This window comes from Triturus cristatus, chromosome 7 (assembly GCF_964204655.1).
Source record: "Triturus cristatus chromosome 7, aTriCri1.1, whole genome shotgun sequence".
Lineage (NCBI taxonomy): Eukaryota > Metazoa > Chordata > Amphibia > Caudata > Salamandridae > Triturus > Triturus cristatus.
The window spans coordinates 1,196,839,628-1,196,856,144 of record NC_140590.1 but is presented as its reverse complement, the minus strand read 5'-3'; the positions used below and the strand labels follow the sequence as shown (position 1 = coordinate 1,196,856,144).

The 16,517-nt window shown below is 45.2% G+C and overlaps 1 protein-coding gene across 3 annotated transcripts in view; it reads left to right on the top strand.

Annotated features, from left to right (window-relative positions):
• The window catches only part of LOC146811589 (uncharacterized), a 256,867-nt gene that overhangs the window by 212,918 nt on the left and 27,432 nt on the right, over window positions 1–16,517 (top strand). For 2 of the 3 annotated variants that reach the window (XM_085618574.1, XM_085618576.1), the window contains exons 9-10: window positions 10,996–11,088; window positions 16,007–16,027. In XM_085618574.1, the coding sequence (XP_085474700.1) occupies window positions 10,996–11,088; window positions 16,007–16,027 (114 nt within the window). The remainder of the gene's footprint in view (window positions 1–10,995; window positions 11,089–16,006; window positions 16,028–16,517) is intronic. The other variant, XM_085618575.1, reaches the window with a different exon arrangement.

Below are 16,517 nucleotides of genomic sequence, written 5' to 3'. Positions count from 1 at the left end.
TGTTTCTCTAGTAAAGCCTGACTGCTGTTTGCCACTCTACCAATGCTGAGCTAAGGATTAACTAGCATGAATCCAAGGATCATCTTTGGGATATTTTGATCATACTACATGGTGAGATCTAACCCCCTTGCCACATAATATTCCACTTTCATACATTGGAGTTACAGCGGTGAGAATCCTGAAAATGTGTTTTGCTGTACCACATGGTCATAAGTAATTTGTGCATGAGAAATTTGCCAAATTGACTTTAGCATCAAACATTTAAAAAAAAAAAAAAACTTTTTTAAATTGGTTTATAAGGGCCCTGTATAGTTCCCCATTCCAATAGTACCTTTTAAAGGTCTGGACAAGTTAGGAAAGTTTAAAAGTTGATTCTAAATTTGAAAAAGCTCCCAACTGCTAGACAAAAAGATTAGGTACAATGGAAGCTGCACAGAGTCTCGACCTGTCAGTCATTCCAGCTCTGAAGATCAATGATCTAAGAGCTTTGTGCAAATTTAGAGGCATTTCCTACAGGAGCAGGCCAAATTAGATAGACATAATCAACCCTAAGATCATGAGCTTGATGAAGGTAAAGATGAGGTCCTGGCCCAAGTTGGAGATGATGGATAAGTGAATTAAGAATTTTAACCTCCACCCTTCCCCAGACCCCCTTCACCAGTGGAAAGTGACAGTCACTCTAGTAGACCCCCCCAATGGTAAGGTGGTAGTACCCTTAGAGGATGAGCTTGACCTGCTCTCCCTGGAGGAGAGGAAGCTTGAACTCAAGGAGAAGGGACTAGCCCTTGAGGAAAGTTGTCAAGTTGGGCCTAAGGCCCAAAGATGGTGGCAGCACAGGCCTTGAAAAATCCACTCGCCCACTGGCAATGTCAAGTGAGATTTTCTCAGGTCGAGCTATTTTTAGCATTTACTCGTCCGTGCTGGCAAGTTAACTTAAACTGGAAGGAACAGATGTTCTGTTCATTCAGAAAGTGAAATGAGCAATAAAAACACCTTTTTAAATCTTTTTTTGGTCTTGACACATTTGCTGTCTGTTCAAGGACAGAGGTCAAATGTCAGTTTTGTCTTTTTACTAAGTGTTGCTTATCTGTTCTTGAAAAATGTTTTTTACTTTTCTTTTTGTTATTCTTGTTCGTGAGTTATCTGACAATTGTGAAACAAAAGGCTGTAAAATGTCAGTTTATTTTTCTAGCACATTTAAACAGCTTGTAAATTAGTAGTACAATTATTTTAAAACATATCAGGAAATATGAAAACTTTTTTTTGTAATTCGGAAGTGTGATGCAAACAAAAGTTTACATAGGAGCAAAATAAATCAAAGCACTTTACTTGGTGATGTGCAAATGACAAATATTTGCAGAAACTCTATTTCCAGACTTTGTACAGTATATCGTTTTAAAACCACTTGTCAGTGGGAAATTCTGTGGGCATTTTAATGTAGAATCTGCTGATTGCAAATGACATGTGTTGCTATGTTATTCTTTAGTTGTGTATTAATTAAAAGTGAGTTTTTTAACATGAGTTGAGAAACATTTTTTCCCCACACTGATGACCATGCGTTTAATGAACTGAGGCAAGTCAGCGGTCATGTGTATCCTATATGTGGCTAGATTTGTATTGTATATGGAGCAACAGTTTAGTATATTAAACTAAACAAGAGTTTTCTGTACATATGACATGCTGAACTCGCGTATTTGAAGGTGCTCTCATGTGTGATAATGACCATAAGGGCATCTTAATTAAAATACATGCCCAGAATCACATAATTTGAAACGAGTTTATGGGTCAAGAGCTTTATGATTAGGTCAAGTACATTATTTAAGTCACTAGACCTTCAGGTCTAGTAACATTTTTACGATGTTTCGAGGCCTGCAGCAATGTTAACAGGGAAAATGATGAATCTTTTGACCGAAACATCCCCAAAGGGATTGTCCCCAAGTTTAGTGATGGAGATGACATGGATAAGTGTTTTGCAGCCTTTGCGATGGCCTGCAAGATGAGGAGGATATCATCCCAGCACTGGAGCTCTGGACTTTGGGAGTTATTCTCAGTCAAGGGCAGAGACAGACTTCTGACCCTTAATGAGGAGGTAGTCAAGTCCTGTCAGCATATGAAGGACACCTTGATAGAAGGATTTGGACTCACTACAGAAGAGTACAAGGTAGAGTTCAGAGACACTCGATCCACACTAGCCCCAGACTGTGCTGGGGAAGGGAACTAGAGGCAAGTAAGGGCATTGAGAGCCAGCCAGCCTCCAACATAAACTGTTCCACACAAATGGGGCCGCTCCCAATAAAAATGACGTAAGTAGTGCTCTAGTGTGCTATGTGAGTGTAGGAATCTCACAAAAACTTTAGGACTGGCCTCACACACCACCTGGTGTCATGCTTCATCATCGGACGTCCTCGCCCTCTAAAAACTTGGTTTGTTAGAGGTCGGGCATACACCTGACTACAGGGATGCACTTCTCAGCTAAGTGGGGGCCCAAAGTGAGTGAGGTTAAAAATCATTATAGTTGCCTCACTAAATTTTAATGAATTAGGTAACTATATGGTATCTAAAAACAAGTGAACGGTGACATGGGGAAAGTTAACCCCTCACCGTAAGAGTTCTGGTCAACATATTTCTGCCTGGTGTCAACAGTGGTACATGGCATTCGTCCCGACCTACATTTAAAATATATACTAGGGCTCCACTCTTACCAACACTGTGGTTTAAGTAGTCCAAACGTGGGGTGACATTTGTCACACTCCACTACCTGGGGGTCCTCTGTACCCCACAGCCTTCACCCTACGCACTTCATGGGAGGGAGGATAAAGGGAAAGGCCCTGTAGTCAAACCTTCATCAAGGTGCGCCTTCCGTTTCATCACCTACTGGTATCCAGCTCTCCTCCCCGGTGATTTCAGAGTTCAGAGACACCCATAAAGGTCAAAACCAGACATGGCTGAACTTTGTGGACTCTACAGTTAAAGCATTGGCAGGCTGGACAAAAGGCAATGAGGTGAACTCTTATGATGGGCTATATAATTTGATTATAAAAAGAACACATTTTAACTAATTGTACCACAGAGAAATTGTGTCAGCATTTGATGGATTCTAAGTTGTCTTCTCCCAGAGAACAGGGAAAGATGGCGGACAATGGGTCAGCGGCAGGGTGTCTAGGAAGACACATGGTGGAGGTGACCAGGAAAAGGGTTTACAGGCTTCTCAGCAGGGAAAAGAGGTGAGCAACAAAACATATAACAAGGAGTTCTCTAAAGCCCCCAAAATATTTTTTATGAGGGTGGGCCCCAAGACTTCTCCCAGTCCAAAGGCAAAGGGTACAAAGGTTAGAACTGGGATCCAGCAAATGTTTCTGGCTTTTGTCATGACTGTCATCAGGCAGGTCATAGGAAGAGATGCAGCATGCTCCAAAAAGTCCCCCAGTGATGGACAATCCAAGGGATTGGCTAGCATAGGAGTGGGGGTAGAAGTGTACTCTGGAGAGGCCAGAGGTTACACAGAGGCTACTTTAGGTCCCTGGGTGGGGTGGATATTGAAGCCTGGCTGTCTTGACTGCAAGCCCGGAGAAGTATAGACAAAGGCCAAAGATCAATGGGGCTGAAGTAGAGGCTCTGAGGATACAAGTGCTAGTGCCATTATGGTGCCAGCCATACTGGTTTCCCCAGACCACATGTTGTCTGGTGTCAGTCACCAGGTTACCAGTGCTGACAATGAGTCTAAGCTCCATCCAATGGCCTTGGTAAGCTTAGAGTGGGGAGGGGTTACTGGCCCCAAGGAGGTGGTTGTATCCCCTGCCATCCCAGTGGCGTGTCGGCTGGGAAATGATCCTGAGACGTATGCATGGCCAGAAATGGAGAGGAAGACTCATGCAGAAATGCTAGGTCTCCATGAGTGGCTGTGTGTCAAGCCAGTGGCAAGACAGGCTCACAACCAAAGGCTCCCCTAATTCTACTACCTGCAGTTGGGACTCCCTTTGAGATAAGGATTGACATAGTTGATCCCCTTGACCCTCAGACAGCATCTGCAAAATAGATTTATCTTAATGGTATTGGACCATGCCACAAGATATCCAGATGCAATTTCCCTCAGGACTGCAACTGCTCCTGCAGTGGCAAAGGCCTTCCTGGGCATTTTCACCAGGGTTGGGCTTCTTAAAGAGGTGGTCTCAGATAGAGGGACACATTTCATGTCTGCATATTTGAAAGCTATGTGGAATGAATGTGGAGTGAGCTACAGGTTCACTATCCCCTTCACCCTCAAAGTGCTTTAGTTGAAAGGTTCAACAGAAGCATGAAAACCATGATAATGGGCCTTTCTGAAAAACTCAGAAAGAGATAGGATGTCCTGTTACCTTGCCTCCTGTTTGCCAACAGAGAGATGTCACAAAGGGGGGTTGGATTCAGCCCTTTTGAACTTATGTTTGCCATTCTGTGAGGGAAGTCTTGTAAGGGAAGGATGGGAGAGGCCTCTCAAAGAGCTCAAGCAGGACACTGCGGATTATGGGCCTGTGGTCACGCATGGCAAAGTACATGAAAAGGGCAAATAAGAACCTAGAGGCCAGCCAGGACCTTTTAAGCACTGGTATGGTGAAGCGTCAACACTGGCTGCGAGTATATTTGGGTCCCGCGAGTGCCCTGTTTTGAATCCTTGCCCAGAGACGCATCAATAAAGGGTCATTGTGTACCCTGTTTTATTATCACTTTCACTTGCTCTGCTGCCCTCACTACTTTGGGCTAATCACTGTAGTATTTAGTATACCTTCCTTTACATATGAAAACATCCCTGAGCTCCTCCTTCTTGGGGCGGGGGGGTTGTAGCCCTTACCGTGACTAGGCATCACGGTATGAGGAGATTCCCAATGATGACCCCCACCCCCCTTTTTTAAGCTAGGTATTCCCTTATAGCAGTTGCATTTTCTTAGACCCAAGGGTTTCTTGTCTGTAGTAGACTCTGAAATGCTTTTCACATGTTCCCCTAGTAAAGCCTGACTGCTCTTTGCCAATCTGCCAGGACTGAGTTAAGGATTTATTAGTGTGAATCAAAGGACCATCTTTGGGGTATTGTGATAATGACACATGGTGAAGACTAACCCCCCTCACCACATAACATTCCACTTTTGTACATATTGCAGTTAAGTTCAGTTACCTATTTTAAATAATGCAATCAAACGCATGATAGCCAAACATACATTCTGGTCAGAGCACTGTTCTCAGCATGATGCTTCTTTTGGCCATAGCCTGGCGACACCTATGATCAATTAAGGCCCCCACCAGCCCCCGGGGGTCCGCTCCCCTAGTTTGAATGAAATGGCATTTGTAGAGCGCATGGCTACCCGGGAGTGTCCCAGCGCTATAGACTGATCAAGAAAGAGAAGCAGACTAAGGAAATCGCAGCGTCTTTAGTGGTTTGCGAAAAGTTATGTGATTGAAATTTGTGCGTAGTTGAAGTGGGAGGGAGTTCCAGAGCTTGGGGGCATTATAGGAAAAGAGCCGACCGCCGCTTCTGGACCTTTTTATTCTGGGTACCTTGGCGAAATGCAATTCGTCAGATCTAAGTTCCCTGTTGGCTTTGTAGGGGCTGATCAGGGATGAGTTAATGGGAGGGCCCGTCCCCAGCAGAGTTTTATGCGCAATACAAAGTCTTGAACTTGATACGTTCCAGCACGGGGAGCCAGTGAAGGGAGCGGATTGAGGGTTTAGCCGATTGTCTGTTAGAGGTCCCTGTTAATAATCTGGCTGCGCTGTTCTGGACTAACTGAAGTTTGGAGATAACAGATGAGGGGGAGCCTAGATAAAGAGCGTTCCCGTAGTCCAGCCTTGAAAGTATGAGGGATTGTATCGTAACCTTTTTTGCTGGGGCGGGAAGAAGGGGGAGAATTTTTCAAGCCATTCTGAGCAGGCCAAAACAAGTGGCTGCTGTCTTCCTGGCCTGAGTCTTGAAGTTCAGGTCCTGGTCCAGCCAGATACCCAGACTCTTGATCTCGGTTTTGGGGGAGAGAGGAGGGCCCATGCTGGGTGGCCACATAAGGTGGGGTTGGAAGCAGCGTGGGTTACCTAGTACCATAATCTCAGTTTTTCCACCGTTGAGTTTGAGCTGGGATAAGTCCATCCATTTAGAGATTTCTTCTAGACCAGAACGGAGCCTGTTAGAGTTGGAGTCCGAGTGGTTGAGGGCGACCACTAGTTGTGTGTCGTCTGCATAGGTCACTATGCGGATTCCCGAGGGGGCTATGATGGCAGCCAGGGGGGACATGTACTCATTGAAAAGTGTCGGGCTAAGCAAGGAGCCCTGTGGGACTGTGGGACCCCGCTGGCTAAGGTGGCCGGTTTGGATAGAACATTCTCCTCAAAGACCTGGAAGGTTCTTCCATCTAAGAAGGAGCGTAGCCATTGAAGAACAGTGCCAGTGACACCGACATTTCTCAAGCGCTGGATCAGGGTCGAGTGGTTCACGGTGTCGAATGCTGCGCTTAGGTCGAGGAGAATGGCTGTGGAGCCTCCTGAGTTGAGAATTTTTTTGCATTCCTCTGACTGCTAACAAGGCAGTTTCAGTGCTCTGGTGGGGATGGAATCCTGTTTGAGAGGAGTGAAGCAGATTATGTGTTTCGAGAAAGTCTGAAAGAATATGATTAACAAGCTTTTCTGTCACTTTACTAATTCCGGGAAGGAGGGATATTGGACGGTAGTTACCCAGTTCGGTAGGCTCTAGGCTTGGTTTTTTTTAAGTAGGGCCTTGACCATAGCTTTTTTCCAGTTCAGGGTGACCGTTCCAGTATTGTGCGAAGTATTGATCAGGTGTGGTAAGTTAGGAGCTAGGGTAGGGAGTGCCTGTTTCAAAATATTCAGAGGCACAGGGTCCCTAGGAGATCCACTCTTTACGGAAGCCAGCAAGGGTAGCAGAGTTTCCAGAGACAAGAGGGGGAAGAATTCGAGAGTGGGCATAGTGTTAGGTGGATCTGAATTAATTAGAAGCTCTGGGTCGTCATTCCTCTGAGGAAGGGAATCGATGATAGTTTTAACTTTGTCAGTTAAAAATTGCGCTAGTTTATTGCAACGTTGACCAGTGGGGTCAGGAGTTGTACGGGGGGCGGGTAATTTGATTAATTTGTTGATTATGGTGAAGGTTTCCCTGGGGGAGTTCTGAGCATCTAGAATCCTGTCTTCGTAGTAGGATGCCTGGACTATTTTAGTCTCCGCTTTGTACTTGCGGATAGCAGATCTGTATTCAAGTTTTTTTGAAGGGAGGTAGTCTTTCCTCCATTGTCTTTCCTTGATTTTACATTGCTGTTTAAGAACACTGAGGTTGGGGGTGAACCAGGGGGCATTGTGGGACCCTTCTGACTTTTTTATTTTAGTTTTAGGGAGGACTGAATCCAGTGATTGGTCTATCCAGTTAAGAAAATCTTCATTTGCTATAATAGGGCAGAGATTGGGTCTAGGTTTAGTTTGTTCTAGAACTTGGATCCATTCCTCTAATGGAAGCTTAGACCAGGGACGACCGAGCGTCCAGGAGGGTTGGGGGGGGGGGGGTTGGTATGTTGCGGGGACCAGGAGAGGTTGATCAGCGAATGGTCTGTCCAAGGAAGGGGGAAGGGCTCAGACCCTTGAAGGTCTTCTAAACTAGAGAACACTTGGTCTAGGAGGTGGCCTTTCGCATGGGTAGCTTGTGTGATTCTTTGAATTAGTTGAAACATTGCGAGATCCTTAGTAAGCTCAGTTGCATTTACTGCTGATTTAACATCAAAGTGGAGATTAAAGTCTCCGAGTAGAGTGAGATTGGGTAAAGAGCTTGCTAGATTAGATGCAGCCTCCAGAATAGATTGGTGAAAGGAGCCTAGTGGGCCCAGGGGGGCAATAGATGAGGATGCCAGTAAAAGATATGAGGGGAGAGAATTCTATGATCAAGTGGGCATTTTCGCAGTCAGAGACTGGGTTACCAAGCAGGCGGCAGGTGTAATTATCTTTATAAATAACTGCTATCCCGCCACCTCTGCCTATTAACCCCTTCCATGCTCAGGACGGCTCCCGGCCGTCATGAGTCACGGTAGTCATGTGCTCATGACGACTGGGAGCCGTCCGACCGTTGCCGCTCTGCCCACGCGCGACACATTCCCCGCCTGTGCGGGCGAATCAATTAGTGGGCGGAGTTCGGACGGCTCCCGGCCGTCGTGAGCACACGCCCACCGTGATTTATGCCGACTGGGAGTCGTCCTGAGCACCTGAGCGCCACACCCAGTCCCGCCCCCCTCGCACCACGGCGGAATTTGCCCCGCATGGAAGGGGTTAAGCGGTCTACTCTTTGGATTGCGAAGACTTGGGGGAGGGTTTGAATGATGTCTGGTTCTGAGCTAGTATTCAGCCAAGTTTCAGTCAAGAATAGTACAGCTGGATCGAAGTCTTTGAGGAGCATCCAAATCTCCATAGTGTGTTTAGGGAGGGATCTACAGTTAAGTAAGATGATTCTGAAATGGTCGGAGAGTGTTGAGGATTTCGAACAAGCGGTGGTGAATTTGAACTGGCAGTGGGGGCAATGTCCCTGGAACTTTTCAGGTGCGATGGAATGGACAAAGGAGGTGTCAAAGGTTCTGTTGAACTGTCTGAGTTGGGAGAGAGAGTAGTGGTAATGATGAGGAGAGGGAGATGTAGGGATTCTGGCCCCTGGGCCCTGTCGGGCGTAGATGGGCTTGCCTTTGGCACGCCAGCGGCATTCCCGCTGCGTGCGTCCGCTGCACGGTCGCGTCATCACGCGCCTTTGAAGCGGAGGAGGGAGACGCCTCGGTCCAGCAACTAGAATGCTGACCTTGCGCTCACAATAAGCGGAAGAGAGGAACTCTCCAGCGCGCTTTAGAGCATTGAACACAGCTCTGCCACCCCAATACACAGAGGTAACAACAGTATGTTTAAAATCACAATTTTAAAAGGCTTGCTTAAAAATAGAAAGTTTGTACAGGACCGGGAGACTCACGCGGGTGGTCCGCCTCCGATCGCAAGACCTCTGACTTACAGCTATCTCACAAGTTTTCCTGCAGTTACAATCTTTCTACATTTTGATGTATGGTATGCATCCTCACTTTCTGCTAAAAAAAATATTTACCTGTCTTCTGACGGAGAAGGATTCAGTTTTTCTGCACTCTCCCACTTTACTCTCCATAAGAGATTACCTTGCCACAAATCAAGCAATGAAAGCCCACAGTCACAAATCAACGAATAATCTTGTATTGCTCCTACTGCAAGGCATCTTTTGGCAACCTCTGTCTAAGAAGGCTGGCCTCTTGCAGTGCTAAAGCAGGTGTAGTTGCCTTTCCTGCATCCCCTTTCTTCTCAGCATTTAACTGTTTGATGCACAAGCATCTCAGTGCTTGGCAAGAAAAAGATGTTCCAAAGCTGTACTTCCCTCAGCTACCCTTGTCAGTTTCCAGTCACACAAGGTGCACATAAAGTCCTTTGAGGACAATTTATTTTTTTCAAGGTAGAATAGTTAACAATTTTCAAACAATGAATTCAGGTTGCTTCCTTGAATCCTTCATCTGAATTTCTTCCAGGTCTTCATTTCTCTCCTCCTCATGTTCCTCTGGATTTTCCCTCTCCTGGTCTTGTCCAGATGCCATTGCAAATAAGCAAAACATTTTGAGTCTCCAAAAAGGAAAAACATATCATACATACTATACAGTCTCCTTTACTGCAGAGCTCATCTACTGCAAGGAGTGTAATATGTGCAAGAAAGTCAAGAACAATTTGAATATGGAAGTATACATTCTCAGGAACCAATCAAACATCTTCAATCGGCTGTAAGGATTTGTGGTTTCTCCAGGGCTACAAAGAAATAATTGTGGGTGGATTGTACACACAGGAACTGCAGTTCTGATTCCTGGGACTGCAACTCCATCAAGTCTTTTAACGTGGACATTTTCAAAAGTAACACTACAGGTGTGTGATTTAAGGTGGACTTAGCAAACTCATACCCTCAAAAAATATAGATGAAATTGCTTTCTTTCCACACACAACTTATAAAAAAATTATAGCATTTGTGACACACATTTTTGGGTTTTGCAGCACTTGAAAAATAAGTCGCACCTGTCTGATCTTGCGAGAGCCCCGCACCCCGAAAAAACAAGTCATGGCACTGTAGCGTTGTTTCTATTTCAAGTGATGTCTGGTTTATGCTTTAAAAAATACACAGAAAAAAATGATTGCCTTGTGTAAAGTAATTTCTACATACTCAGGGCCCGATTCACAGAATTAACTTAAGACAAAATCCTAATCTTACTACTTTTGGTATTCACAGAAGGCATTTAGTAGTAGTAAAGTTAGGATTTTGTCCTAAGACTGTCTCAAGACTGTGTTTCAAGACAGTCTTAAGACAAAATCCTAACTTTACTACTACTAAATGCCTTCTGTGAATACCAAAAGTAGTAGGACCGACTTAAGACCGACTTAAGACAAAATCCTAACTTTACGACTACTAAATGCCTTCTGCGAATACCAAAAGTGATAAGTTTAGGATTTTGTCTTAAGTTAGTTCTTTGAATCGGGCCCAATGTATGAGGCAGTAAAAAGTGTTTTTCTGACCACATGTGAACATCTGCCTGAGAAGAAGTGCATTTCAATGTGAGTGCTGGTGTGCCTAGATGGGCCTTTGGGCCATATCTTTATTATTATGTTTTTTTATTTATTTTGCGTATTGCATACTTAAAAAAATAGATATCTAAACGTGAGCTTATTTTGTCCCGTGTGAGAATGAACAGTGAAATGTAATCATGCTGTTCCAGTTTTAGAAGTGGGAACGTGTCTCCTGTTTGATATAACTACTGACTGAGAACTGAACAATACATAATATTGTAATGGTTTGCGTTACTGTTGCTTTCAGTGTCAACAGAAAGATTCCTAATAAAAGTGAAAGTGTTGCGCAATCAGAATGTGTCTTGCAATAAGTTGGGTGGCCATATATTTTATGCAGGGCACTGACTGTACAGTTATTACTTTCTTTTTTAGGGTATTCTGATACAAAGAAGTTAGAATCCATTAAAGATCTTGAAGAACTGCACAAGTTCAAATCTTCGCCTCTGTGTTTTTCAGGTGATACAGGTAAGCAGTTGTATGCAATAAATATAATAGGACGACATTTTTCAAATGACCTTGCCTTTTGCTCAATGCCATGTATCCAGGGCTAAGCACAGTAGCGGCCCGTGCAGGTAAGCGTGGTGAGGTGGGGGCTTTGAAGGTGACAAGCGACAGGATTGGGAATGCAAAATAAATAAATAAAACCACTTAACTTGAGCTCGCTGCATTGCCGACTCGACGATGTGGCGAGCGCAAGGTAAGTAGTTTTATAATATATTTATTTTACATTCCCTATCTTGTCGTTTGTCACTTTCGCCCCCCCCCACTTCCCGCCTCACCGTGCTTACCTGCATGGGCCGCCACTGGCTAAGCATCAACAATTGTCAATAGTATACGTTCACAAATATATTAAGAGTGCTCGTCATCATTTTGGTGGGTGCTAACATTAGTAATGGCATAAAATTAATAATTGAATACCAACTAACCTTTCCACCACCACCCACCCTCCCCCCACCACCACCACAGACACACACTTTTAGTAGTGCTAGGAAGCTGGAGATGGAATCAGGCTGCATCTAGATTTGGAAGTCAGACTAAGAGGTCCATTAGGATGGCGGGCGGAAAAGCACCCCGACCGCTATGGTGGCGGTGCTTGGCCCTGATCCGCCATAATTGTAGCGGTCCAGGTCCGCACGCCAGGCAAGCGGGCGGACTGCAACCGTCAGAAAAGTGGCAGGCAGAAAATCACACCGCTGCGGTGCGACCGCAATGCTAATCGGACCGGCGGTGTTCAGGGCTTTGATGCCGGGCGGATGTCCGCCGGCGGTTGCTGCCGCCCGCCCGGCGGAAGACATCCGCCCTCCATCCTAATGGACCCCTAAATCTTTTTTTTTTTTCACAAAAAAACTGCCAGATGGTAGCCTGCTTTATTCTCCTTTCTTCAATTAAGTGTACACTTCACTTGGTGCAAGCTTGGTTTTTGAGTTATGTTTATGTATTCAATTAATTTGTGCACTTTTAGGTTTCCGTTTATTATTGTTATTGATTTTCCTTGTTTGCCTTGGTAATTTGGTTTTTATGTTTAAATATTATGTTGAATATTTACAAGCAGTGGTGTAATAAACAGGCACAGACACAATTCTAGTGTTCTCTGGGTCCACATCTTTCTATATTCAAATTATATATTAAACCCACGAACAACTCCCAGGCAGACTCCGTCTGGCCTTATAACAAGAGGCTACACCAGATCGGTTCTAGACTTTAAAACAATAATTCCCAAACTTCTTCACCCCTCGCTCAGTCCCGTTCTTGTCAATGCTGGCTTTCTTCCTCGTCTTGAGATATTCTTTAGCAGCAGCAGGGTTTGAAAACAAAGAATTCTCCCCCGCCCCTTCCCCGCACTAAATGTTGCTCCTCCTGCATCTTGAATTTGAAATTGTGTAAGAAACCACAGTGATAACATTCAGGTGATAGGATACACACTCGGAGAGTTTTGTTTTTTTAATATAGCACAATTTATTATCCAAATCAGTCCATTTTTGTGTATGCGGCTATACATTAAACAGTGAAAGTGCAAAACACTTTGGGGCTGATTACTATATCGGAAGGACCGACGGTCGGTTGAGGTCCTTCGGCCACCTGCCCCTGCGGTCCGCTCGCCGCATTACGATGCGGCGGGCGGAGGCATTGAGTGGAGGGACTGTCCGCGGTGCTTCCGATGGGCCCAAAGAGCCCGTTGGTGCATCGGAAGGCACCATAATGCCCTAATGACGGCAGAGCCTGGCTCTGCTCCGCCGTGGGGATTATGATGGCACTTTACGACAACTATTTCATGTCGGTCTTTCCAACATGAAAAGGCTGTCGGAAAGTGTCTGGCCTCCGCAATGGGGCCTGGGGGCACCTATGATGCCCCCTTAACATCCCTGCACTGTGTGGCAGGCCGCCGACGTTTGAGAAATACAGTTTGCAAGGGCCCCAGAAACAAGTGAGGCTATATTACTCGCTGACCTAAATATATATGTATATAGCTGTTTTATATTCACAGACGATTACTATAGCTGTTACCACGAGACAGTCTCAAAGCAGCTGCGTAAAATTAAGATACCGAATACCGATCAAGATATTTGCTAAAGCGGCTGCAATAAGGTACAAAAAATATATACCGACCACCGTTCATAAATAACCCGCGGACCTTTTACTCCCGCCTGACTGAAGCTTGAACCCGGGTCAAAGGCGACCACTCTGACAATTGAGCCGCACTCCTTCGACCCGTCTTTAGCTCGAACCTGCAACCTTGATATTATTGCATTCTAGAATAGTACTAAACTATGCCACGGCCCCCCCCCCCCCCAAACCCACCGTAACACAATCCGCCCGTCGACAACCGGAAACCTCGCTCCTGTCGGCGACGCTCCTTTGACCAGGCTGAGGTCCGAGGGGACAAAGAACAAAACCCTCCAGGACACAGCCTTAAATACTCTCTAAGTTTAGTTACTGCTAGGTTTCATTTCACTGTGCCTCAGGATGACATCACCTCAACCAGCCCACCCCTTCCTTGCCCCGGGGCCCTGGAGGAGGCTCAGTCCCGTGGCGCCGCTAAGGGCGCCCCTTCCCTTGGCGCGGGGGGCGCCTGTTCATTACTTTAAGAATATTTCAAGAGGCGCCAAAATGCTTCAATAAACTGTTCTTTTTTCACTGGTGTCAAGAAATGTGGTGCCCAGATTCCTTCTTGAACTTTACCATCTCAAACTGAATTTCTGTTTCTTTTAATTGAACAATTGTCAGCAATTCGGTCCCGGATTCCTGCTAGTTGCTTCACTCGCTTGGAGAGCAGTCTCTCTTAGACACGGCTTTGATTGTATATTTTATTTTGATGTATTTACACTGTTCAAATATTCATGTCCTGTAGCCTTCCTTCAGGGGGCGCCCTATATTCTCTTGTGTATTACCGCTTCTCAGATCTTTACTCCCAGCAGCGGAAAAAGTATTGGCATCATCGTAATTGGTTAAATTAGCACACATACCAGATGCAATTAACAAGAGGCTAATGAGGCAAAGTGGCTTGGGACAGAGGGGGAGGGGCACAAGCACCATGTCACATGGTGTGTCTGATGTTAGCCCATCCCCAACATAATATTTGTAAAGTGCACGTTCACCCCAAACGGGGTATCTTGGTGCTGAATAACAGATGTTTATTGTTACCCAACTCAATTTATTGACCTCCGATGGATGAAAGGTTGAGTGGACCCGCCGGGATTTGAACCTGTGACCATGAGGTCAAACACAGGCCCCTGCAGTGGATGCATTAGTCCACTGAGCCACCAGACATGGATCTAGTGGTGCTGACACTCTCTCACATGTTATGTAATTTCCAAAGAGGACAGTAAGATAATTCAGGGTGTTGACACATGCATGCGCATACAGCCATCAGGTCGCGGTTTTTGAATAAGGAGCCAGCTTGGCCTTTCATGTACCATTAGCAATAAAAGCAAAGCCAGTATTCTACAGTGCTGTGAAGTGGCACAGAAGTGGCACCAACCATTTCTTAAAAGGAAGTTCTTTACATAGTTGTGGAAAGGAAGAGGTGCCGGGCTGTGCCTACCCACACGGTCTGGGTTATCAGCAGCTCTGGAAGGCGGCCAGTGCTGTGCCAGGACCCAGGCTCTGCCGACGCACAAGGGACCCTGCAGGGGCACCAGCCTGCCAGGGCATTCCACCATCTCCCTGAACGATCTCGTAGTCTCTCAGGGATACTGGCTTGTTGTGAAATCAGTTGATGCCCTTACGCCTCAAGACATGTGTCTGACTCCACCCATCTACCCTTTTTATAGACCCAGGTTAGCAGAAGTAAGTCATGGATATAATGCACGCTTCACCAGCAGCAAGATGTGACCGTGCTTGCTCCCAAGAACCTGGGCGGATGTGGTCATAACTCCCAAGTAGATGGGGACGTCGGCCATCTTCCTTACAAACTCACAACCACCCTCTGTTTCCCACTCCCTCTCAAATTCCTTCTCCCCTTCCCCATTCATCTCTAACCATCCCTTTCTCCCCGTCACTCACGCACACTTCTCTCTAAACTCTTTCACTCTCTGTGTCTCACACACACATCCTGCTCTGGTATCACTCTCTCTCCTGTCAGGCATTATCCCCGACCCTTTACAGCAACTCCTTTCCTATTTTTTTTATTTTTGCCATTTGTGTCATTTTCCAACTCCCCTCCCTTGTCACATATACCTATTCCCTATTTTCTGGTTCTCCAGTGCTGCAAAGTCATACAAACGGCAGTAGTGTTATGCAAATATGATCCCTCTACTGCAGACAGAAAAACATTGTCATTTACAACGCCAATAGCTCTAACTTTCACAAATGCAAGACTGATTACACTGCAATTGCTTGTTACTTTTTGATTAAGCCCTCCATAAGAATGCATCTGTTTTCCTGCTCTCTCCTTGTGTGCTCCTTCCAAAACACCCACCCTTCTGTCCGTGTTTCTGTCTCATGTACAACACCCCCACGCTCTATTGTGTGCATTTAACCCAGCTACCTGTTGCTGTCACCCTTGTGTGCTGTTTTTTCTCTTGAGTGCTTTGTCTATCAACCGTTGTGCTCCATGTTTCTCAACCCTCATCCGCAGCTCCATCATATGCTTTTCCCTTATGTATTGCTCTCTGTAGGAAGCTGGCTCTGTATATACTATACCAAAGTGAGGTATAGTGTGCACAGTGTCCAGTGGAACCACAAAGGTAGGCAGAGGTAAAGTTAGATAGCACCTCACTCTCTATTTGTGGTAGCGTGGTCGAGCAGTAAGGCAGTATCAGAGGACAGTGTTAAGCATTTGTTGTACACCATCAGTCAGCAAATGAATTCACACACTCAAAGACTGAATTTCAGGCCAATTGTTTTTGTATAAAAATATTCTTTTATTTATTTTATTTTCTAGAACCAAGCAAGCCTGGCATAGGTAAGTGATAAGTACTTTGCAGTAAATATACAGTTGTAATACAGTTTGGATTTGTAATCGTAAATGCACTTTGTTTTGACTTACAGTATGGTTTCGGAGAAATGCAATACTTTGTAAATACAGTACATAGACTTGAATTTGCTTTTCAGTAAAATTACAGGTAGGTTACTTTTGAGATTACTTTTCTTACTCAGAGTAGTATATCTGGATACTACTCTGGGACATTTCCTGTAAACAGGTAAGTAAAATCGTTCATGTTAGTGCAATTTTAAAGAATTTCTTTATGTTTTCAAACTCCACAATTAAAAACCTTTCCAAGAAAAACAGTCAATGCTATCCTATGGAGGAAAATAGTGTTATCGGTTTTTAGGTAAGTGTTTGGTAGTGGAAGTTGAGGTTCTGAGGGTAGACTCAGGGGTCCCCCAGGATCAAGGATACACTCTTGTTACACCCTCAGCGGCACTAGGGCGGCAGGGTGCAGAGTGCTGAG